This window comes from Carcharhinus amblyrhynchos, unplaced genomic scaffold, assembly GCF_965287045.1.
Source record: "Carcharhinus amblyrhynchos unplaced genomic scaffold, sCarAmb.v2.hapA chromosome_339, whole genome shotgun sequence".
Classification (NCBI taxonomy): domain Eukaryota; kingdom Metazoa; phylum Chordata; class Chondrichthyes; order Carcharhiniformes; family Carcharhinidae; genus Carcharhinus; species Carcharhinus amblyrhynchos.
This window is the reverse complement of record NW_027650079.1, coordinates 37,850-62,041: the sequence shown is the minus strand read 5'-3', so window position 1 is coordinate 62,041 and position 24,192 is coordinate 37,850. Positions and strand designations below refer to the sequence as shown.

The following is a 24,192-nucleotide window of genomic DNA, read 5'->3' as shown; positions in this document are numbered from 1 at the left end:
GCTCTGTCTCTCTCTCTCTCTCTCTCTGTCTATCTCTTTCTCTGTCTCACTCTCTCTGTCTCACTCTCTCTGTCTCATTCTCTTTGTCTCTCTCTCTCTGTCTCTCTCTCTCTCTCTCTCTGTCTCTCTCTCTCTCTGTCACTCTCTCTGTTTTTTCTCTCTCTCTCTCTGTCGCTCTCTGTCTCACTCTCTCTCTCTGTCTCTCTCTCTTTCTGTCCCTCTCAGTCCCTCTCTCTGTCTCTCCTCTGTCTGTCTGTCTCTCTCTCTCTCTCTCTCTCTCTGTCTCCCTCTCTCTGTCTCTTTCTCTCTCTCTCTCTGTCTCTCTCTCTCTGTCTCTCTTTCTCTGTCTCCCTCTCTCTCTCTCAGTCTCTCTCTCTCTCTCTGTCTCTCTCTCTTTCTGTCTCTCTCCCTCTCTGGCTCTCTCTCTGCCTCCCTCTCTCTCTCTGTCTCTCTCTCCCTCTCTGTCTCTCTCTCTCTGTCTCCCTCTCTCTGTCTCCCTCTCTCTGTCTCCCTCTCTCTGTCTCCCTCTCTCTGTCTCCCTCTCTCTGTCTCTCTCTCTCTCTCTCTGTCTCTCTCTCTCTGTCACTCTCTGTTTTTTCTCTCTCTCTCTCTCTCTGTCTCTCTATCCCTCTCTGTCGCTCTCTGTCTCACTCTCTCTCTCTGTCTCTCTCTGTCTCTCTCTGTCTCTCTCTCAGTCTCTCTCTGTCTCTCTCTCTCTGTCTCCCTCTCTCTGTCTATCTCTCTCTCTCTCTCTCTCCCTCTCTCTCAGTCTCTCTCTCTGTCTCTCTTCCTCTCTGGCTTTCTCTCAGTCTCTCTCTCTCTCTCTCTCTCTCTATAACTCTCTTTCTATTCTCTCTGCAGATTCCAGGTTGGTACCAGGACAGTGTTGGGACGATTGTAGTTGCCATGGGGAATGATGATGCCCTGGGCGAGTATACCTGTACCCCATACAACAGCTACGGGACGATGGGAGAGTCCGGCTCCACACACGTCATACTAAAGGTGTCTCTGACACTGGAACAGTCTGCCCTTCACTTCACCTTTGCGTTCTCTCTCTCTCCCGCTGGACTCCAAGATCAACATCTTCACTGTTACAGCAGAAAATTCACCCTTAGGGTGCATCTCGCTCGCTCTCTGTTACTCTCTTGCTCTCTGTCACTGGCTGCCTGTCTTTCTCTCTCCATCTGTCTCTCTCTGTCGGTTTCTCTCTATCCATCTCTCCCTCGCTCTTTCCCTCCCTCACTTTTCTCCTCCCTCTCTCTTTCCCTCCATCACTCTTTCTCTGCCCCACCCTTCCACTCTCTCCCTTTTCCTCCCTCCCTCCCTCCCTCTCTCTGTCCCTCTCACTGTCTTTCCCTCCCACTTTCGTCCCTCCCTCACTCTTTCCCTCTACCTGTATCTCTCACTTTGTACTTCATCTCTGTCAGTCCCTCTCTGGTCTCTCTGTCTCTCTCTCGCTCAGTCTTTCTGTTATCTCTCTCTGTCTCTCTCTTCCTCTGTCTCTCTCCCTCTGTGTGTCTCTCTCTCTCTCTGTCTCTCTCTCTCTCTCTCTCTCTGTCTCTCTCTCTCTGCCTCTCTGTCTGTTTCTCTCTGTCTGTCTGTCTGTCTCTCTCTCCGTCTCGCTCTCTCTCTCTTTCTCCGTCTCTCTCTCTGTTTAAGAACATAAGAACATAAGAAATAGGAGCAGGAGTAGGCCATCTAGCCCTTCGAGCCTGCCCCGCCATTCAATAAGATCATGGCTGATCTGTCATGGTTCAGTTCCACATTCCCGCCCTCTCCCCATAACCCTTAATCCCCTCTCTTATCAAAAACCCATCAACCCGCGTCTTAAAAATATTTAGTGAGGTAGCCTCCACCACTTCAACGGGCAGAGAATTCCAGAGATTCACCACCCTTTGAGTGAAGAAGTTCTTCCTCAACTCCGTTCTAAACCGCCCCCCCTTTATCTTGAGGCTGTGCCCCCTAGTCCTACTATCCTTTCTGAGCGGGAAGAGTCTCTCCACCTCTATCCTATCCATCCCATTCATCATCTTATACGTCTCAATGAGATCTCCCCTCATTCTTCTAAACTCTAACAAGTACAAGCCTAGTTTATTCAGCCTCTCCTCATAGCTCAACCCCTTCAACTCCGGTATCAGCCTAGTAAACCTCCTCTGTACTCCCTCCAAGGCCAAAATATCCTTGCGTAAGTATGGCGCCCAAAACTGCACACAGTACTCCAGCTGTGGCCTCACCAATGCCCCATACAGCCGCAGCAAGACCTCCCTACTTTTATATTCAATCCCCCTCACTATGAAGGCCAGCATCCCATTCGCCTTCCTGACCACCTGCTGCACCTGCAATCTGGGTTTTTGCGACTCATGCACAAGGACCCCAAGGTCCCTCTGCACCGTCGCCTGCTGCAGTTTTTCGCCATGTAAGTAATAATCCTTCCTACCATTATTCCTACCAAAGTGGACCACCTCGCACTTGCCAACATTAAATTCCATTTGCCATTTCCTGGCCCATTCGCCCAGCCTACCTAGATCCTTCTGTAGACTCTCCACACCCTCCGCACAATTTGCCGTTCCACCAATCTTGGTGTCATCAGCAAATCTCGACACCCTACACTCAGTTCCCTCCTTCAGATCATCTATATAAATGGTAAATAGCTGAGGCCCCAGCATCGACCCCTGGGGCACTCCACTAGTCACCATCCGCCAATCCGAATAGCACCCATTGACCCCCACTCTCTGCCTCCTATTTGACAACCAATCCTCTATCCACGCTAAAACCCTACCCCCAACTCCATGTCCCCTGACCTTCTGCAATAACCTCTTGTGAGGTACCTTGTCAAATGGCTTCTGAAAATCCAGAAAGACCACATCCACCGGCTCTCCTCTATCCACCGCCCTAGACACATCCTCATAGAACTCCAGTCAGACACGACTTCCCTTTAACAAAACCGTGCTGCGTCTGCTCTATCAAGCAATTCCTCTCAAGATGCCTCGCTATTTCCTCCTTGATGACGGATTCTAACATTTTACCTACAACAGACGTTAAACTAACCGGCCTATAATTCCCTGCCTTTTGCCTGGCACCCTTCTTAAACAATGGCGTAACATTAGCCGCTTTCCAATCTTCCAGCACTACCCCGGAATCCAGCGACGTCTGGAAAATAACCACCAAGGCATCCACTATCACCTCCGCCATTTCTTTCAGAACCCTTGGATGCATTCCATCCGGTCCTGGCGACTTGTCCACAATCAGCCCCTCCAGTCTGTCGAGCACCGCCTCTCTCGTAACAATAATGTCATTAAGACCCTCCAGTCCTACCACCTTTCCATCTCTAACACCCGGCAAATTATTCACGTCCTCCTCCGTGAAGACAGAAACAAAAAAGTTATTCAGGACCTCAGCCATATCCCCATCCCCTACCACTAAGTCCCCCTTCTCATCCTCTAAGGGACCAACGTTCACCCTAGCCAGCCTCTTCCTTTTTATATATTTATAAAAACTCTTGCTATCCTTTTTTATATTAAGCGCAAGCCCAGCTTCATAGTTTCTCCCACCCTTCTTTATCAACTTCTTTGTCAATCTTTGTTGACCTTTAAACCTCTCCCAATCCTCTTCTCGCCCACTACTCTTAGCTACTCTAAACGCCTCCGCTTTTAGTTTAACACTTTCCTTCACCTCCTTCGTTATCCACGGCTTATTACCTCTCCTCCTACTGTCCTTTTTGACCATCAGAATAAATTTCCGCTGAGCACCAAGAAAGATCTCCTTAAAGATCCTCCACTGCTCCTCAGCAGACCTACCTTCCAATGCGCTCCCCGAGTCCACATTCGCCAATTCTTCTCTCATCCTACTGTACTCCCCTCTGTTCAAACAAAGGACGCGCGTCCGGGAACCCACTTTCTCCTCCTCCATCTGCACCAGAAACTCCACCATACAATGATCACTCTCCCCAAGAGGATCCTTCACCGCAAGGTCCCTAATTCTACCCGCCTCATTACATAACACCAGATCCAAGATAGCTCGCTCCCTCGTCGGCTCCAACACACACTGTTCCAGGAAACTATCCCGGCAGCATTCCAAGAAGTCCTCCTCAAGACCACCGTGTCCAACATGGGTCAACCAATCTATATGTAGATTGAAATCCCCCATAACTACGGCCGTCCCATTCCTGCACGCCGCACTTATTTGCGCTCTCTCTCTCTCTCTCTCTCCGTCTCTCTCTCTCTCTTTCTCTCTCTGTTTCTCTCTCTCTCTCTGTCTCGCTCTCTCTCTCTGTCTTTCTCTCTGACTCTCTCTCTGTCCCTCTCTCTCTGTCTCTCCCTCTGTCTCTGTCAGTCTGTTTGTCTCTCTCTCTCTCTCTGTCTCTCTCTCTCTCTCTCTCTCTGCAACCACATTATCTGAATTTCTGTTTTGTTTCTCAGGACCCCCCGAGGTTTGTCCAGAGACCCGCCGAGCGATACGAGAAGGAGGTCGGCCTGGAGCTCAGTATCAGCTGCACCGCCATAGGGGACCCAGAGCCCACCATTACCTGGAGGAAGGTAGGAGTGGAGAAGGAGAGAGGGTGGGAGTGAGAGAGGGGGATGGAGAGAGGGTGGGAGTGAGAGAAGGGGATGGAGAGAGGGTGGGGGTGAGAGAGGGGGATAGAGAGAGGGTGGGGGTGAGAGAGGGGGATGGAGAGAGGGTGGGGGTGAGAGAGGGGGATAGAGAGAGGGTGGGGGTGAGAGAGGGGGATAGAGAGAGGGTGGGGGTGAGAGAGGGGGATGGAGAGAGGGTGGGGGTGAGAGAGGGGGATGGAGAGAGGGTGGGGGTGAGAGAGGGGGATGGAAAGAGGATGGGGGTGAGACAGGATGGAGAGAGGGTGGGTGAGAGAGGGGAAGAAGGACAGGAAAAGGTACAAAGAGGAAGGAAGAGTTGGGGAGAGAGAGGCTGGTATTCTCCAGCTGTTCACATCCCACTGCTGTTACCCTAGGTCAGCCGGGGGGGGCACTGCTGGCCTCTGTACAGTTTTCCTTGTTAATAAATTCCTTTTGTGTTCCTGACCAAGTGTGTGAGTGTGCATCGTTACATTGGCAACGAGGATAAAATGGATGATGAGAAAGCTGCCTGTGGCCTGACACCAGTGAGTATCCTTTGTTAATTAAAAGAGATACTCACCCGAATGCCTGTCTGTGGAGGAGTCAACGCATTAGAGACAGACCCTGAGGGACAAACATGGAGCACATTGAGCGGTGCAGTCAGACATTTAGAAATGGACGGAAATAAATACCAGAGAAGAACCCTCGGCAGCGAAAGCTGCAAGTTTTGAGTTGAAGGAACAATGGAAGTTTCAAAGGAAGAGTTACTGCAGAGTTTATTTGAAGAAACGAGGGCAATGAATGTTTTGACGTGATTGAGGAAAACTGTGCACTGAGGGACTACAGGCAACAAAGGTCTGTGGTTCTGGGAAGTGTCCCCCCAACCCCCCACCCACCCCCTGCTGCCTGGAAGAAGTTGAAGAGTTTAGAGAAAGTCTCCTGGAATTATCGCTAGACTATTATTCCAGAAACTCAGCTAATGTCCTGGGGACCCGGGTTCGAATCCTGCCAGGGCGGATGGTGGAATTTGAATTCAATAGAAACAATCTGGAATTAAGAATCTACTGATGACCAGGAAACCATTGTCGATTATCAGGAAAACCCATCTGGTTCACTAATGTTCTTTAGGGAAGGAAATCTGCTGGTCCGGCCTACATGTGACTCCAGAGCCACAGCAATATGGTTGACCCATAAATACATAGAACATTGCAACGCAGTACAGGCCCTTCGGCCCTCGATGTTGTGCCGACCAGTGGAACCAATCTAATGACCCTCTAACCTAAACTATTCCAATGTTATCCATATGCCTATCCACTGACCATTTGAACGCCCTTAAAGTTGGCGAGTCCACAACTGCTGCAGGCAGGGCATTCCACGCCCTTACTACCCTCTGAGTAAAGAACCTACCTCTGACATCCGTCCTATAATTACCACCCCTCAATTTAAAGCTATGTCCCCTCGTGTTAGCCATCACCATCCTCACTATCCACCCTATCTAACCCTCTGATCATCGTGTATGCCTCAATTAGGTCACCTCTTAACCTTCTTCTCTCTAACGAAAATAACCTCAAGTCCCTCAGCCTTTCCTTATAAGACCTTCCCTCCATACCAGGCAACATCCTGGTAAACCTCCTCTGCACCCTTTCCAATGCCTCCACATCTTTCTTATAACGCGGCGACCAGAACTGTATGCAATACTCCAAGTGCGGCCGCACCAGAATTTTGTACAGCTGTAACATGACGTCACGGCTCCGAAATTCAATCCCTCTACCAATAAAAGCTAACACACCGTACGCCTTCATAACAACCTTATCAACCTGGGTGCCAACTTTCAGGGAGCTATGCACATGTACCCCGAGATCTCTCTGCTCATCAACACTACCAAGAGTCCTTCCATTAGCCCTATATTCTGTACCCCTGTTACTCTTACCAAAGTGAATCACCTCACACTCTTCCGCATTAAACTCCATTTGCCATACCCTCTGAAATGGCCTAGAAAACCAGTCAGTTCGAGGGCAATTAGGGGTAGGCAACTCATACTGGCTCAGCCAGCGACACTGGCATCCAACCATCAGGAACATTCTTCTTGCATCTACCCTGTCTGGTCCTGTTAGAATTGTATAGGTTTCTATGAGATCCTCCTTTATTCTTCTGAATCCTAACCAATTCAATCTCTCTTCATACGTCAGTCCCAGGAATCAGCCTGGGTAAACCTTCGCTGCACTCCCTCAAGAACGAGAACATCCTTCCTCAGATTAGGAGACCAAAACTGCGCACAATACCCCAGCTGTGGCCTCACCAAGGCCCTGTATAACTGCAGCAAGACATCCCTGTTCCTGTACTCAAATCCACGGATAAAACCCAAATAGAGGGCAATTCTCAGAATAGGACAAGAAGCAATGAAGACTTTAAGAAAGAGGCAACAAAGAAGGTAATGAAAGATCCCAGGAGGACAATGGCCTCATTGTCAACAATGAGGACAATCCCAGGAGGGCAACAATGAAAGATCCGAGAAGGAGGGCACCAAAAGATAATAAATGACTAAATGAAGGAGAGAATTGCAGAATGGGAACAAGACAACACTTTTGGCAGGGCCAGACACGACCAATAATGAAGCCAAAAGGGTTTAATCACAGTATCATATCATAGTATGCAGTGCAGAAGGAGGCCATTCGGCCCATCAAGTCTGTATCGACAACAATCCCATCAGGCTCCACTCTTGCACATTTTTCCTGCTAATCCCCCTGACACTAGGGTCAATTTACCATGGCCAATCAACCTAACCCGCACATCTTTAGCTGAAGTTAAGACAAGTAGAAATGAATTTGTGAAATGAACGTGACCGGTAAGAACATGATGGATTCCCCTAGGAAGAATCACAGGAATTAAAAACTTCAAAGTAAACCAGGAACTATTGAACATAAAGAGGAATCAGCAAAAAGAATTCAAGATCTAGAGAAGACATTAAAACAATAGGATGAAATGACTGACAGCAAACATGAAAAAAAGTTGCAAAAATGTATAAATTGGTATTCCCACGGACCCTGAGGGAGGCTAGTGTTGAACTTGCAGGGGCCCTGGCAGACTTATTTAAAATGTCAATATTCACGGGGGAGGTGCCAGATGATTGGAGGGTTGCTCATGTTGTTCTGTTGTTTAGAAAAAGGTTCCAAAAGAAATCCGGGAAATTGTAGGCCGGTAAGTTTGACATCGGTGGTTGGCAAGTTATTGGAAGGTGTGATAAGAAATAGGATCTACAAATATTTGGATAGACAGGGACTTATTAGGGAGAGTCAACATGGCTTTGTGCATGGTAGGTCATGTTTGACCAATCTTTTTCGAGGAGGTTACCAGGAAAGTGGATGAAGGGAAGGCAGTGGATGTTGTCTACCTGGATTTCAGCAAGGCCTTTGATAAGGTCCCCCACGGGAGGTTAGTTAGGAAGATTCAGTTGCTAGGCGTAGATGGGGAGATAGTAAATTGGATTAGATACTGGCTCAATGGAAGAAGCCAGAGAGTGGTTGTGGAGGATTGCTTCTCTGAGTGGAGGCCTGTGACTAGTGGTGTTGGGTCCATTGTTGTTTGTCATCTGTATCAATAACCTGGATGATAATGTGGCAAATTAGATCAGCAAATTTGCTGATGATACAAAGATTGGAGGTGTAGTGGACAGTGGGGAAGATTTTCAAAGCTTGCAGAGGGATTTGGACCAACTAGGAAAATGGGCTGAAAAATGGCAAATGGAATTTAATGCAGACAAGTGTGAGGTATTGCACTTTGGAAGGATAAACCAAAGTAGAACGTACAGGATAAATGGTAGGACTCTGAAGAGTGCAGTTGGACAGAGGGATCTGGGAATACAGGTTCAGAATTCCCTAAAAGTGGCGTCACAGGTGGATAGAGTCGTAAAGAGTGGTTTTGGTACATTGGCCTTTATACATCGGAGTATCGAGTATAAAAGTTGGAGTGTTATAGTAAGGTTATATAAGGCATTGGTGAGGCTGAATTTAGAGTATTGTGTACAGTTTTGATCACCTAGTTACAGGAAGGATGTAAGTAAGGTTGAAAGAATGCAGAGAAGGTTCACGAGGATGTTGCTGGGACTTGAGAAGCTGAGTTACAGAGAGAGATTGAATAGGTTAGGACTTTATTCCCTGGAGTGTAGAAGAATGAGGGGAGATTTGATAGAGGTGTATAAGATTTTGATGGGTACAGATAGAGTGAATGCAAGCAGGCTTTTTCCACTCAGGCTAGGGGAGAAAAAAACCAGAGGGCGTGGGTTAAGGGTGAAAGGAGAAAAGTTTAAAGGGAATATTAGGGGGGCATTCTTCACACAGAGAGTGGTGGGAGTGTGGAATGAGCTGCCGGATAAAGTGGTAAATGCGGGGTCACTTTTAACATTTAAGAAAAACTTGGACGGGTACATGGATGAGAGGGGTGAGGAGGGATATGGTCCAAGTGCAGGTCAGTGGGACTAGGCAGAAAATGGTTCGGCACAGACAAGAAGGGTCAAAAGGCCTGTTTCTGAGCTTGTAATTTTCAATGGTTCTATGGAAGTTAAGAAGTTCATGAGGCAACATAGAATAAGCTGAACTCCATAACAAAACAACTAGAAAACAAGAAGTCCAGTGAAGAATTGAATTGGGAGAACAAGAGCTTGAAAAGAAAACTTTGCAATGAGAAATTAACTGAAGAGGGAAACACATTGAAACTGACACAGAATCAGCAATTCAGACAGAGAAAGGAACTGAGATTACGCACTAGGACAAGGTTGTGAAATGGTCACAAAAGCACAAGAACCAATATGATAAAATGGTCGGGGGAAAATTGAAATGCTGGAAAAAGAAAAAACTGTATCACATGACCCAAGTACAAGAAACAGATTCCCACGACCATTCCTTTACACGTGACAGACTAAGATTGCAGTCCAAAGATGTGCGGGTTAGGTTGATTGGCCATGCTAAGAAATTGCCCCTTAGTGTCCAGGGATGTGTAGGTTAGAGGGATTAGTGGGTATAATATGTAGGGATATGGGGGTAGGGCCTGGGTGGGATTGTGTTCGGTGCAGACTCAATGGGCCGAAGGGCCTCTTTCTGCACTGTAGGGTTCTATGATTCTATGAAATTGTGAAAGAATGCCCAAGACATAATACTTTGCCATATTGTGATGATATGTGCCTGCATGTATTATAATGTCAGAGACTCAGCAGAGCAAGGGTCAGCGTGTAACTGGAGAATGAGTTATATAGTCACATGGTCAGGGAATAGTCCAGGGCAGAACTCAGAAAACCTGCATGAAACAGCTCTATGCAAGACCATATTTGGAACTGTACATAGTTAAAACCTAACAGTGAAAGCATTTATGTTTGGACGCACAAGCCAAGATCTCGATGAGCCACCACCACTGCAATATAACAAAAAACATATCAAGTATATTAGTGAAACTTTGGTAGTGATTAAGTTAGAATTATTGTCTTTGAGACCTGACTCCAGCTGTACTGAGTGGAGGGACATGTGGAATCTTGTGGATCACTGGGGAGTTGAGAGAATCTCCAACAATCAGTGTTACCATCAAGGAATGTTTCTGATCTCATAAACACTGCAGTACCTGTTACAGATGTAACTGAAGTAAATAGTAATGAAATGCATGTGTCTGAAGAGACAGTAAGAAGTCTGACAACACCAGGTTTAAGTCCAACCGATTTATTTGATAGTAAACTCACAAGCTTTCGGGGTTTCTCCCTTTGTCAGGTGAATGGAGAGTTCTGACCTCAGACAGAGTGTATAACAGCACAGATTACTGATTAGAATGCGAATCTTTACGCCTAACCTGCTATTGAAGTCTTAAAGTGGCCAACAATGTGAGTGGAAGGAGCATTCTTCCACTCACAACTCTTCATTCACCTGACGAAGAGGGAAACCGCGAAAGCTTATGAGTTTACTATCAAATAAATCGGTTGGACTTTAACCTGGTGTTGTCAGACTTCTTACTGTGTTTACCCAGTCCAACGCCGGCATCTCCACATCCTGAAGAGACAGCCAGTATTGCAGTTCCTGATGTCCCTGTGGAAGTATCTCAGCAATGTGGAGATGCCGGCGTTGGATGGGGGTAAACACAGTAAGAACTCTGACAACACCAGGTTTAAGTCCAACCAACACAGACTATCCAACTATCAAATAAATTGGTTGGACTTAAACCTGGTGTTGTCAGACTTCTTACAAAGTATCTCAGCAGCAGGATTACAATGCTCTAAAAGAAACAGAAATATGCTCAAAGACTCTATAATTATCCAACGTGTGTTTAGTTAAATTTCAGGACTGAGTATCTTAGTTGTGAAGATGGTATAAAGGAGTTAAAGGGGGAGGGATGTGGTGATTGTCCCTCTCAGGGCAACACGGCAATAAAAGGATCACCAACTGAGACTGAGAGTGGGTAATCACCCCAGGGGATGGAGTCCTGGCTTGGGAAAAAACAGTCTGAAGACATGTGGGAATGCTGTATATTATTTCCTATTTAAAAAGCACCCTTCGTATTCCTGCTGAAGTCTGTGATGTGTATCGTTACAGAGCGCGAGAGAGTGGGATAAAGAGAGAAGGAGAGGCAGAGAGAGTGGGAGAGAGACAGAGAGAGAGAGAAAATGGGAGAGAGAGTGGGGGAGAGAGAGAATGGGAGGGAGAGAGGGAGTGGGCGAGAGAGAGAGTGGGCGGTAGAGAGAGTGGACGAGAGAGGGTGTAGGTGAGAGAGAGAGGGAGTGGGCGAGAGAGAGGGAGTGGGCGAGAGAGAAGGAGTGGGTGAGTGAGAGAGTAGTTGAGAGAGAGAGAGGGTGGGTGAGAGAGAGGGTGGGCAAGAGACAGTGGAGGAGAGAGAGAGAGAAGGTAGACGAGAGAGAGAGGGTGAGCACGAGAGAGAGTGGGCGAGAGAGAGGGGAGTGGGCGAGAGAGGGGGAGAGAGACCGGAGGAGAGACAGACCGAGAGAATGTGGCAGAGGGGCAGAGAGAGTGGGAGAAAGACAGAGAGCAAGAGAGACAGAGTGGGCAGGACATGAAGAGAGCTAGATGAAGTGAGAGAATGGGAGAGAGAAAAGGAGAGAGCGGAGCGAGCGTGCTGATATACAGATGCTGCTGATCTTTCAGGATGGGAGCTGCACCCAGTGCCAATTTCAGACCCTTGAGGATGGGACACTCTACATCCGGAGCGTCAAGAAAGCACATCACGGACATTGGACTTGTGAGGCCACAAATAACCTGACCCAGATCAGCTCCCACACCACGGTGCTGGTGCTAGGTAGGTGCCCATGTTAACACCACAGCTTAAAGGCTCTCAGTTTGTGGAGGGGGGGGGGGTGAGCAGTCTCACAGTCTGGGGGGGGATGAGGAATCTCTCAGTCTGGGGGGGGCAATGAGGAATCTCTCAGTACGGGGGCGGGTGAGGAGTCTCTCAGTCTGGGGGGGTGAGGAGTCTCTCAGTACGGGGGGGTGAGGAGTCTCTCAGTCTGGGGGGGGGTGAGGAATCTCTGGGGGGGGAGGAGTCTCTCAGTACAGTGGGGGTGAGGAGTCTCTCAGTCTGGGGGGAGTGAGGAGTCTCTCAGTACAGTGGAGGTGAGGAGTCTCACAGTCTGGGGGGAGGTGAGGAGTCTCAGTCTGGGGGGAGGTGAGGAGTCTCACAGTCTTGGGGGGGGGGTGAGGAGTCTCACAGTCTCGGGGGAGGTGAGGAGTCTCACAGTCTTGGGGGGGGTGGTGAGGAGTCTCACAGTCTTGGGGGGGTGGTGAGGAGTCTCACAGTCTGGGGGGTGGTGAGGAGTCTCACAGTCTGGGGGGGGGTGAGGAATCTCTCAGTCTGGGGGGGGGGGGTGAGGAGTCTCACAGTCTTGGGGGGGGTGAGGAGTCTCTCAGTCTGGGGGGGGGTGAGGAGTCTCTCAGTCTGGGGGGGGTGAGGAATCTCTCAGTCTGGGGGGGGGGGTGAGGAGTCTCACAGTCTTGGGGGGGGTGAGGAGTCTCTCAGTCTGGGGGGGGTGAGGAGTCTCTCAGTCTGGGGGGGGTGAGGAGTCTCTCAGTCTGGGGGGGGTGGTGAGGAGTCTCTCAGTCTGGGGGGGGTGAGGAGTCTCTCAGTCTGGGGGGGGGGTGAGGAGTCTCACAGTCTGGGGGGGGTGAGGAGTCTCTCAGTATGGGGGGGGGTGAGGAGTCTCTCAGTCTGGGGGGGGTGAGGAGTCTCTCAGTCTGGGGGGGGGTGAGGAGTCTCACAGTCTGGGGGGGGGTGAGGAGTCTCTCAGTCTGGGGGGGGGGGAATCTCTCAGTATGGGGGGGGGGGTGAGGAGTCTCTCAGTCTGGGGGGGGTGAGGAGTCTCTCAGTCTGGGGGGGGTGAGGAGTCTCTCAGTCTGGGGGGGGTGAGGAGTCTCTCAGTCTGGGGGGGGGGTGAGGAATCTCACAGTCTGGGCGGGGTGGAGGGTCTCTTTGCAGGGGAAGGAGGGAGGAGTCTCATGTCAGGATGGGGGGGTGGGAGTCTCAGCCTGAGGATGAGTAAGTATTTGGGGGGGGGGGGGGGGGGCGCAGAGGGTACCCACGTGCTGGAGCTCTAACCACTGCTATTCCTGGCAGGAACCAGCCCCCATGCCGTCAGCAATGTGACGGTGAATCCAGATGTGTTTGGGATGGATGTTTCCTGGGAACCTGGCTTCAATGGTGGCCAACCACAGCAGTTCACCGTCTGGTATGTTCCTGTTGCCGTGCCCCTCCCTCCTCCTGACAACGGGGCCTGCTACCCATCCCGAGCTCATTGGCTCCCTCCCACCAACAGTCCCAGCTCTGGGTAGTGGGCAGTCTGGAGTCACTTCCCCCAACCCCTGTGCCTCAGACCCTTCCCATCCCCCACGCCTTTAACATTCTGAAATGATACAACTCTCGGCCCCATTCTCGACCTCTCTCAGTCTATACCTGAGAATGACCTTTCACCCCTCCCTGGGGGTGGTCTCAGCTTCTGAGAATGACCTTTCACCCCTCCCTGGGGTGGTCTCAGCATCTGAGAATGACCTTTCACCCCTCCCTGGGGGTGGTCTCAGTGTCTGAGAATGACCTTTCACCCCTCCCTGGGGGTGGTCTCAGCATCTGAGAATGACCTTTCACCCCTCCCTGGGGCTGGTCTTGGCATCTGAGAATGACCTTTCACTCCTTTTGAGGCTCACAGTGTCTGAGTCTGACCTTTCACCCCCTTGTGGTGGGGCCGGTGTTGTGATTCTAACCTATCACCCCCTTGTGGTGGGGTCAAAATGCTGAGTCTGACCTTTCACCCTCTTGTGGTGAGGTCACAGAATCTTGAGTTTGACCTTTCACCCTCTTGCAGTGTGGTCACAGTCATAGAGTCGTAGAGGTTTATAGCCTGGAAACAGGCTCTTCAGCTCAATTTGTTCATGCCAGCCTTTTTTAACACCTAAGTCCCAATTACCCACATTTAGCCCATATCCCTCTATACCCATCTTTTTTAAAGACAAAGTTGTACCCGCCTCTGTTACTACCTCTGGCATTTTGTTTCAGATGCTCACCACCTTCTGCGTGAAAAATTGCCCCCCTGGACTGTTTTGTATCTCTCCCCTCTCATTTTAAACCTATGCCCTCTAGTTTTAGACTCCCCTACCTTTTGAGAAAGGATATTGACTATCTAACTGATCTATGCCCACCATTATTTTATAGACCTCTATAAGATCACTGCTAAACCTCCTACACTCCAAAGAAAAAAGTCCCAGTCTATCCAGCCGCTCCTTATAACTCAAACCATCAAGTCTCAGTAACATCCTAGTAAATCTTTTCTGCACTCTTTCAAGTTTAATAATATCCTTTCTATAATAGGGTGACCAGAACTGTACACAGTATTCCAAGTGTGGCCTTACCAATGCCTTGTACAACTTCAATAAGCTGCCCCAACTCCTGTATTCAATGTTCTGACCAATGGAACCTAGCATGCCGAATGCCTTCTTCACCACCCTGTCCACTTGTGACTCCACTTTCAAGGAGCTCTGAACCTGTACCCCTAGATCTCTTTGTTCTGTAACTCTCCCCAGTGCCCTACCATTAACTGAATAAGTCCTGCCCTGGTTCAATCTACCAAAATGCATCACCTCGCATGTATCTAAATAAACTCCATCTGTCATTTGTCAGCCCACTGGCCCAATCGATTAAGATCCCGTTGCAATCCTAGATAGCCTTCTTCATTGTCCACTATGCCACCAATCTTGGTGTCATCTGCAAACTTACTAATCATGCCTCCTAAATTCTCATCCGAGTCATTAATATAAATGACAAATAACAGTGGACCTGGCACTGATCCCTGAGGCACACCGCTGGTCACAGACCTCCAGTTCGAAAAACAACCCTCTACAACCACCCTCTGGCTTGAGAGAGAGAATTTCAGCAGCGGGAGAGAGTAAGTGAGAACGCCAGAGAGTGGGAGTGAGAGTGTGGGACTGGAGGGGGTAGAGGCAGGCAAGATGTATCTCGGGGCAGATGGATCTCAGGTGGAGGGGAGGGGGCAGGGGGGTCTGCTACCACTCTGTGGCCAACCGGTGGGGGGGGGGGGCAGGGGTGGCGATTGATCTGGGTAGTGGGTGGTGGATAAGAGGGGGGCAGTGATGTGTGTGGGTTATGGGGGCAGGGTGGATAAGGGGGGACACACACACACATCGCTGCCTCCCCTTATCCACCCCCACCACTACCCAGACTGTTCACCACCCCTGCCCTCCTCACCTCCTACTGATCGCCCGTAGAGTGGCAGCCGACTGCCCTGCTCCCCCCCACCTCCCGCACCCCAGAGATCCATCTGCCCCCACCATCAGAGATAGATCTGGAACCCCCCCCCCCACCCAAGATCCATCGCCCCGCTCCCCCCCCCCATCAGAAATCCATCTGCAACCCCCCCCAAGATCCATCTGACCCACCTCCTCCTCCCTTCCCCCCAACCAGACAACGATCTGACCTCAGTCCCCTGCCCCCCCTCCCCCCAACCAGAGAATGAGCGGAGCCCCCATTCTCCACCCCCACCACTGAACATGCTCTTCAGAGGCTGGAGCACCTGACTTTTATTCAGCAGGCCCCTGAAAGCGCGGTTCCGGATTGGTAAACACGGTGGTAAAGGGGGAAACGCTGATAGAGTTGGGCGGGCACTTCATTAATTCAATTTAAATGCATTTAAATCGTTGTTTTGTGCCCGATTTGGGCGTGGAACGGATCCCCGCCACTCACGGCTCTCGGTAAAATGGTGATCCGCGTGGACTCGGGTGCAGATTGCGATAAAGGCCTCACACCCGACCTTACCGTGATTTCTCACCCGAAAACAGGCGCAAATTGCTAGTAAAATTGGGCCCTGAGTGTGTGAGATTGAGCCTTCTGTCATCAAGCCAATTTTTGTAGCCAATGGCTACCTCACCCTGGATCCCGTGAGATTTAACCTTATGCAACAACCTACTGTGTAGGACCTTGTCAAAGGCCTTGCTAAAGTCTACTGTGTGTGAACTCCTCTCTCTCTCTCTCTCTCTCTCTCTCAGGTTCAGGCAGATGACCAATGGACCCCATGACTGGATCATCCGGAAGGTTCCAGCTGGAAACTGCAGCCTGTGGGTGGGGGGTCTCTGGCCGGACACTGAGTACCAGGTCAGTGTATTGGCCCAGAGCCAGCGAGGGAGTGGCCCCTTCAGTCAGATTCTCAACGTCCAGACCCTCAGTGAGTGCTCGGCCTTTGATCTAAACTGTGACCTCGCGCTGACCTCCTGACCCTGAGTGCTGACCTGTGACCCCGTGCTGGCCACGTGCCTCCGTTCTGACCCCGTGACCTCTGAATGACCTCCTAGCCCCAACACCATGACCCCACGATGACCAACTGACCTCCGAACACTGACCTGTAACCCTGTGCTGGCCATGTGCCTCCGCTCTGACCCCGTGACCTCTGAATGACCTCCTAGCCCCAACACCATGACCCCACGATGACCAACTGACCTCCGAACACTGACCTGTGACCCTGTGCTTGACATCATGATCTAAATAAGAACCAAACATCCTTGCGCTGAACTCCTGACTAACTCCCAAACCCCAAGGCAAGGTCCCTGACCCAGTGCCGACCCCTGACCTCCAGCACTGACTCTGTCCACCTTGCTAACACTCTTCTTGTTGTCCTCCCCAACCCCGGTTTCCCATCCACAGGCGTTGCCATGACGACAGCGGCTCCAGCAATGATGCGGCCCAACCTCCTCCTCCCGCCCCGGGACCTGACGGTCAATCGGACGGCCCGTGGGATCGTGCTGTGCTGGGCCCCTCCGCCACCCCCGTCACACCTCCCCCTGGGCTACCTGCTGGAATTCCGTGAGGCAGGGGGCTGGGCAGTGCTGCGCAGTGCGATCCCAGCCAAACAGCACCAGATACTGCTGCAGGGACTCATCAAGGTGAGAGGTCAAAGGGTCTGAGGTGGCTGGGGGAGAGGGCGAAAGGCAGCAATCGAGGCAGGAAAGGGAGAGTGAAGGAGAGACATTGATGGTAGGGAAAGAGAGAGTGAAGAAGAGAGATTGAGGGAAAGAGAGAGGGTAGAGAGTGTGCGATTGAGGGATACATCTACAGAGAGAGAGAATGACAGATGTGGGAGGAGAAAAAGGGAGAGAGACTAAAGAACAGAGATCGAGAGAGAGGGAGTGAGAGAGAGATGAAGGAGAGAAACATCGAAGAAAGAGAGATGAGAGGGAGGGAAGAGAGAGATTGAGGGAGAGAGCAGAGAGTGAAGGAGAGAGATTGATGGTTGAGAAAGGGAGACTAAAGAAGAGAGATCGCAGAAAAGCGAGAGAGGGAAGCGAGTCTGCAGTTGAGAGATACACCTACAGAGAGAAAGAATGACAGATGTGGGAGGAGAAAAAGGGGGAAAGATTGAAGAACACGGATCTAGAGAGAGGGAGTGAGAAAGAGAGATGAAGGGGACAAACATCGAAGAAAAAGAGATGAGACGGAGGGAAGAGAGAGAGACTAAAGGAGAGAGATTGAGGGAGAGAGCAGAGAGTGAAGGACACATTAAGTGGGGAGAGAGAGTAAAGGAGAAGGATTGAGGGGGGGGAAGTGAACAAGAGGCATCAAAGGAGGTGAGATGGAGAGAGACAGAGAAAAGAGAGAGACAGAGTGAAGAAGCAAGATTAAGGGGAGAAGAGAGTGACTATTGGAGAGAGATTGAATGGGATTCTTGTGGTGAGAGATTTAGGGGGTGGGAGAGGGAGAGTGGGTAAGGACCCATGAACTGATTACCGAGTCTGGTCTCCGCTCCTCAGGATGTGTCCTACCAGTTACGAATGATTTCACAGAGTGAGAACCTGGCCAGTGAACCCAGCGAAATTGTCAATGTTTCAACTGCAGGTAAAGCGATCCTACATTCAGCAATAACACTGGGGGTGGTGACAGAGGGAGCTACTGATGATATAACCTTTCACCCTGCTTGAGAGGGGCCATGAGACAGAGTATTACAGCAGTGGGAGAGAGTAAGTGAGAACATCAGAGAGAGCGAGACTGAGAGTGTGGGACTGAGAGTGTGAGGGCTGAGAGTGTGAGGGCTGAGAGTGCGAGGGCTGAGAGTGCGAGGGCTGAGAGTGCGGGGGCTGAGAGTGTGGGGCTGAGAGTGTGGGGCTGAGAGTGCGGGGGCTGAGTGTGCGGGGGCTGAGAGTGCGGGGGCTGAGAGTGCGGGGGCTGAGAGTGCGGGGGCTGAGAGCGCGGGGGCTGAGAGTGCGGGGGGACTGAGAGTGCGGGGGCTGAGAGTGCGGGGGCTGAGAGTGCGGGGGGACTGAGAGTGCGGGGGCTGAGAGTGCGGGGGCTGAGAGTGCGGGGGCTGAGAGTGCGGGGGCTGAGTGTACGGGGGGACTGAGTGTACGGGGGCTGAGAGCGCGCGGGGGCTGAGATCGCGCGGGGGCTGAGAGTGCGGGGGCTGAGAGTGCGGGGGCTGAGAGTGCGGGGGCTGAGATCGCGCGGGGACTGAGACCGCGCGGGGACTGAGTGTACGGGGGGACTGAGTGTACGGGGGCTGAGAGCGCGGGGGATGAGAGTGCGGGGACTGAGAGTGCGGGGGCTGAGAGTGCGGGGGCTGAGAGTGCGGGGGCTGAGAGTGCGGGGACTGAGAGTGCGGGGGGACTGAGAGTGCGGGGACTGAGAGTGCGGGGACTGAGAGTGCGGGGGCTGAGAGTGCAGGGGCTGAGAGTGCGGGGGCTGAGAGTGCGGGGGCTGAGAGTGCGGGGACTGAGAGTGCGGGGGGACTGAGAGTGCGGGGACTGAGAGTGCGGGGGCTGAGTGTACGGGGGGACTGAGTGTACGGGGGGACTGAGTGTACGGGGGCTGAGAGCGCGCGGGGGCTGAGATCGCGCGGGGACTGAGACCGCGCGGGGGCTGAGAGTGCGGGGGGGCTGAGAGTGCGGCGGCTGAGAGTGCGGGGACTGAGAGTGCGGGGACTGAGAGTGCGGGGGCTGAGAGTGCGGGGACTGAGAGTGCGGGGGCTGAGAGTGCGGGGGCTGAGAGTGCGGGGGCTGAGAGTGCGGGGGCTGAGTGTACGGGGGCTGAGAGTGCGGGGGGACTGAGTGTACGGGGGCTGAGAGTGCGGGGGCTGAGAGTGCGGGGGCTGAGTGTACGGGGGCTGAGAGTGCGGGGGGACTGAGTGTACGGGGGCTGAGAGTGCGGGGGCTGAGAGTGCGGGGGCTGAGTGTACGGGGGCTGAGAGTGCGGGGGCTGAGAGTGCGGGGGCTGAGAGTGCGGGGGCTGAGAGTGCGGGGACTGAGAGTGCGGGGGCTGAGAGTGCGGGGGCTGAGAGTGCGGGGGCTGAGTGTGCGGGGGCTGAGAGTGCGGGGGCTGAGAGTGCGGGGACTGAGAGTGCGGGGGCTGAGAGTGCGGGGACTGAGAGTGCGGGGACTGAGAGTGCGGGGGCTGAGAGTGCGGGGGCTGAGAGTGCGGGGGCTGAGTGTACGGGGGCTGAGAGTGCGGGGGGGCTGAGATCGCGCGGGGACTGAGACCGCGCGGGGGCTGAGAGTGCGGGGACTGAGTGTACGGGGGGACTGAGTGTACGGGGGGGCTGAGTGTACGGGGGCTGAGAGTGCGGGGGCTGAGAGTGCGGGGGCTGAGAGTGCGGGGGATGAGAGTGCGGGGGCTGAGAGTGCGGGGGATGAGAGTGCGGGGGCTGAGAGTGCGGGGACTGAGAGTGCGGGGACTGAGAGTGCGGGGACTGAGAGTGCGGGGGCTGAGAGTGCGGGGGCTGAGAGTGCGGGGACTGAGAGTGCGGGGGCTGAGAGTGCGGGGACTGAGAGTGCGGGGACTGAGAGTGCGGGGGCTGAGAGTGCGGGGGCTGAGAGTGCGCGGGGGCTGAGAGCGCGCGGGGGCTGAGAGCGCGGGGACTGAGAGCGCGGGGGCTGAGAGCGCGGGGGCTGAGAGCGCGGGGGCTGAGAGTGCGGGGGCTGAGAGTGCGGGGACTGAGAGTGCGGGGGGACTGAGTGTACGGGGGCTGAGAGTGCGGGGGCTGAGAGTGCGGGGGCTGAGTGTACGGGGGCTGAGAGTGCGGGGGGGCTGAGATCGCGCGGGGACTGAGACCGCGCGGGGGCTGAGAGTGCGGGGACTGAGTGTACGGGGGGACTGAGTGTACGGGGGGGCTGAGTGTACGGGGGCTGAGAGTGCGGGGGCTGAGAGTGCGGGGGCTGAGAGTGCGGGGGCTGAGAGTGCGCGGGGGCTGAGAGCGCGCGGGGGCTGAGAGCGCGGGGACTGAGAGCGCGGGGGCTGAGAGCGCGGGGGCTGAGAGCGCGGGGACTGAGAGCGCGGGGGCTGAGAGCGCGGGGGCTGAGAGTGCGGGGACTGAGAGTGCGGGGGCTGAGAGTGCGGGGGCTGAGAGTGCGGGGACTGAGAGTGCGGGGACTGAGAGTGCGGGGGCTGAGAGTGCGGGGACTGAGACCGCGCGGGGGCTGAGAGTGCGGGGACTGAGTGTACGGGGGGACTGAGTGTACGGGGGGACTGAGTGTACGGGGGCTGAGAGCGCGCGGGGACTGAGACCGCGCGGGGGCTGAGAGTGCGGGGGCTGAGAGTGCGGGGGCTGAGACTGCGGGGGCTGAGTGTGCGGGGGCTGAGAGTGCGGGGGCTGAGAGTGCGGGGACTGAGAGTGCGGGGGCTGAGAGTGCGGGGGCTGAGAGTGCGGGGGCTGAGAGTGCGGGGGCTGAGAGTGCGGGGGCTGAGAGTGCGGGGACTGAGAGTGCGGGGGCTGAGAGTGCGGGGACTGAGAGTGCGGGGGCTGAGAGTGCGGGGGCTGAGAGTGCGGGGGCTGAGAGTGCGGGGGCTGAGAGTGCGGGGACTGAGAGTGCGGGGACTGAGAGTGCGGGGACTGAGAGTGCGGGGGCTGAGAGTGCGGGGGCTGAGAGTGCGGGGACTGAGAGTGCGGGGGCTGAGAGTGCGGGGACTGAGAGTGCGGGGACTGAGAGTGCGGGGGCTGAGAGTGCGGGGGCTGAGAGTGCGGGGGATGAGAGTGCGGGGGCTGAGAGTGCGGGGACTGAGAGTGCGGGGACTGAGAGTGCGGGGACTGAGAGTGCGGGGGCTGAGAGTGCGGGGGCTGAGAGTGCGGGGGCTGAGAGTGCGGGGGCTGAGAGTGCGGGGGCTGAGAGTGCGGGGACTGAGAGTGCGGGGGGACTGAGTGTACGGGGGCTGAGAGTGCGGGGGCTGAGAGTGCGGGGGCTGAGTGTACGGGGGCTGAGAGTGCGGGGGGGCTGAGATCGCGCGGGGACTGAGACCGCGCGGGGGCTGAGAGTGCGGGGACTGAGAGTGCGGTGGCTGAGTGTACGGGGGGACTGAGTGTACGGGGGGGCTGAGTGTACGGGGGCTGAGAGTGCGGGGGCTGAGAGTGCGGGGGCTGAGAGTGCGGGGGCTGAGAGTGCGCGGGGGCTGAGAGCGCGCGGGGGCTGAGAGCGCGGGGACTGAGAGCGCGGGGGCTGAGAGCGCGGGGGCTGAGAGCGCGGGGACTGAGAGCGCGGGGGCTGAGAGCGCGGGGGCTGAGAGCGCGGGGACTGAGAGTGCGGGGGCTGAGAGTGCGGGGGCTGAGAGTGCGGGGACTGAGAGTGCGGGGACTGAGAGTGCGGGGGCTGAGAGTGCGGGGACTGAGACCGCGCGGGGGCTGAGAGTGCGGGGACTGAGTGTACGGGGGGACTGAGTGTACGGGGGGACTGAGTGTACGGGGGCTGAGAGCGCGCGGGGACTGAGACCGCGCGGGGGCTGAGAGTGCGGGGGCTGAGAGTGCGGGGGCTGAGACTGCGGGGGCTGAGTGTGCGGGGGCTGAGAGTGCGGGGACTGAGAGTGCGGGGGCTGAGAGTGCGGGGGCTGAGAGTGCGGGGGCTGAGAGTGCGGGGGCTGAGAGTGCGGGGGCTGAGAGTGCGGGGACTGAGAGTGCGGGGGCTGAGAGTGCGGGGACTGAGAGTGCGGGGGCTGAGAGTGCGGGGGCTGAGAGTGCGGGGGATGAGAGTGCGGGGGCTGAGAGTGCGGGGACTGAGAGTGCGGGGACTGAGAGTGCGGGGACTGAGAGTGCGGGGGCTGAGAGTGCGGGGGCTGAGAGTGCGGGGACTGAGTGTACGGGGGGACTGAGTGTACGGGGGGACTGAGTGTACGGGGGCTGAGAGCGCGCGGGGACTGAGACCGCGCGGGGGCTGAGAGTGCGGGGGCTGAGAGTGCGGGGGCTGAGAGTGCGGGGGCTGAGAGTGTGGGGACTGAGACCGCGCGGGGGCTGAGAGTGCGGGGGCTGAGAGTGCGGGGGCTGAGAGTGCGGGGGCTGAGAGTGCGGGGGCTGAGAGTGCGGGGGCTGAGAGTGCGGGGGCTGAGAGTGCGGGGACTGAGAGTGCGGGGGCTGAGAGTGCGGGGGCTGAGAGTGCGGTGGGACTGAGAGTGCGGGGACTGAGAGTGCGGGGACTGAGAGTGCGGGGACTGAGAGTGCGGGGACTGAGAGTGCGGGGGCTGAGAGCGCGCGGGGGCTGAGAGCGCGCGGGGGCTGAGATCGCGCGGGGGCTGAGATCGCGCGGGGGCTGAGATCACGCGGGGGCTGAGAGTGCAGGGGGACTGAGATCACGCGGGGGCTGAGATCGCGCGGGGGCTGAGAGTGCAGGGGGACTGAGATCACGCGGGGGCTGAGATCGCGCGGGGGCTGAGAGTGCAGGAGGACTGAGATCACGCGGGGACTGAGATCACGCGGGGGCTGAGAGCGCGCGGGGACTGAGAGTGCAGGGGGACTGAGATCACACGGGGGCTGAGAGCGCGCGGGGGCTGAGAGCGCGCGGGGGCTGAGAGCACAAGTGTACACACTAAGTAGGATCACAGCCTTGTGAAGCAGTGAAGGATGGTTATGGAATGGACTGTCTCAGTACTGTGTCCCAGCCGTGCGATTGCCGTGTGTGACACTCTGTCTCTGTGTCCACTGTAGGTATGAGCATCTATCCCTCCGGCAGCAGGATATTGGAGCCTCTATCACAATCTGTAAGGGCGGGGATCATTGCTGGCGTCTGTTTCCTGACCAGCGCTCTCTTCATCAGCATCATGGCATCGTATCTCATGAAAAGGAGAAGGACCCGGAGAATGCAAAGTAAGAGGAGCTGATCAGGTGGCGGGGGCACAGGGGGTTGGGGAGCGAAGGGTGGGGTGTGGGTGGGTCAGCTATCTGAACTCCAGGACATCTGTGCAGGAGTCCCTCAGGGTAATGTCCAAAAATGTTCCTCACATACTGAAGCATCTTCAAATGCAACAAGATCTGGACAATATCCAGGTCTGGACTGACAATTATTCTCCCCTTAATCCGGTTTCCAATGGGGGTACCATAAGCATAGACATGGGTCAAGGGTGGAGGGAGAAAAACACATTGTTAAGATGGCGGCGTGGGCTCGTTGGGCCGAAGGGCCTGTTTCCCATGCTGTGTTGTTCTTTGTTCTTTGAACAAGCAACATCCGCTCTGCACAAGTGCCAGGAGATGACCATCATAAGAGAGAATCTAACAATCATCTTTTAACATTCAATGGCCTCTGTACACTGACTGGTGTCTCTCAGTCTCTCTCTCTCAGGGAGATATCTGTACACTGACTGGTGTCTCTCAGCCCCTCTCTCTCAGGGAGATATCTGTACACTGACTGGTGTCTCTCAGTCCCTCTCTCTCAGGGAGATATCTGTACACTGACTGGTGTCTCTCAGTCCCTCTCTCTCAGGGAGATATCTGTACACTGACTGGTGTCTCTCAGTCCCTCTCTCTCAGGGAGATATCTGTACGCTGACTGGTGTCTCTCAGTCCCTCTCTCTCAGGGAGATATCTGTACCCTGACTGGTGTCTCTCAGTCCCTCTCTCTCAGGGAGATATCTGTACACTGACTGGTGTCTCTCAGTCCCTCTCTCTCAGGGAGATATCTGTACACTGACTGGTGTCTCTCAGTCTCTCTCTCTCAGGGAGATATCTGTACACTGACTGGTGTCTCTCAGTCCCTCTCTCTCAGGGAGATATCTGTACACTGACTGGTGTCTCTCAGTCCCTCTCTCTTAGGGAGATATCTGTACACTGACCGGTGTCAGGGTACAAGAAATGTAGAAAGAAACTTAAGGAAGGAGTAAGAAGGGCTAAAAGGGGTCATGA

General features: G+C 54.3%; 1 protein-coding gene across 6 annotated transcripts in view; it reads left to right on the top strand.

Annotated features, from left to right (window-relative positions):
* LOC145339199 (protein turtle homolog A-like) overlaps positions 1 to 24,192 on the top strand; it is a 67,452-nt gene that overhangs the window by 34,793 nt on the left and 8,467 nt on the right. For 4 of the 6 annotated variants that reach the window (XM_080183584.1, XM_080183585.1, XM_080183583.1 and 1 more), the window contains exons 10-17: positions 862 to 1,116; positions 4,419 to 4,535; positions 11,705 to 11,855; positions 13,167 to 13,278; positions 16,103 to 16,278; positions 16,755 to 16,993; positions 17,858 to 17,942; positions 23,002 to 23,160. In XM_080183584.1, coding sequence (XP_080039710.1) covers positions 862 to 1,116; positions 4,419 to 4,535; positions 11,705 to 11,855; positions 13,167 to 13,278; positions 16,103 to 16,278; positions 16,755 to 16,993; positions 17,858 to 17,942; positions 23,002 to 23,160 — 1,294 coding nt within the window. The remainder of the gene's footprint in view (positions 1 to 861; positions 1,117 to 4,418; positions 4,536 to 11,704; positions 11,856 to 13,166; positions 13,279 to 16,102; positions 16,279 to 16,754; positions 16,994 to 17,857; positions 17,943 to 23,001; positions 23,161 to 24,192) is intronic. The other 2 variants (XM_080183586.1, XM_080183587.1) reach the window with 2 other exon arrangements.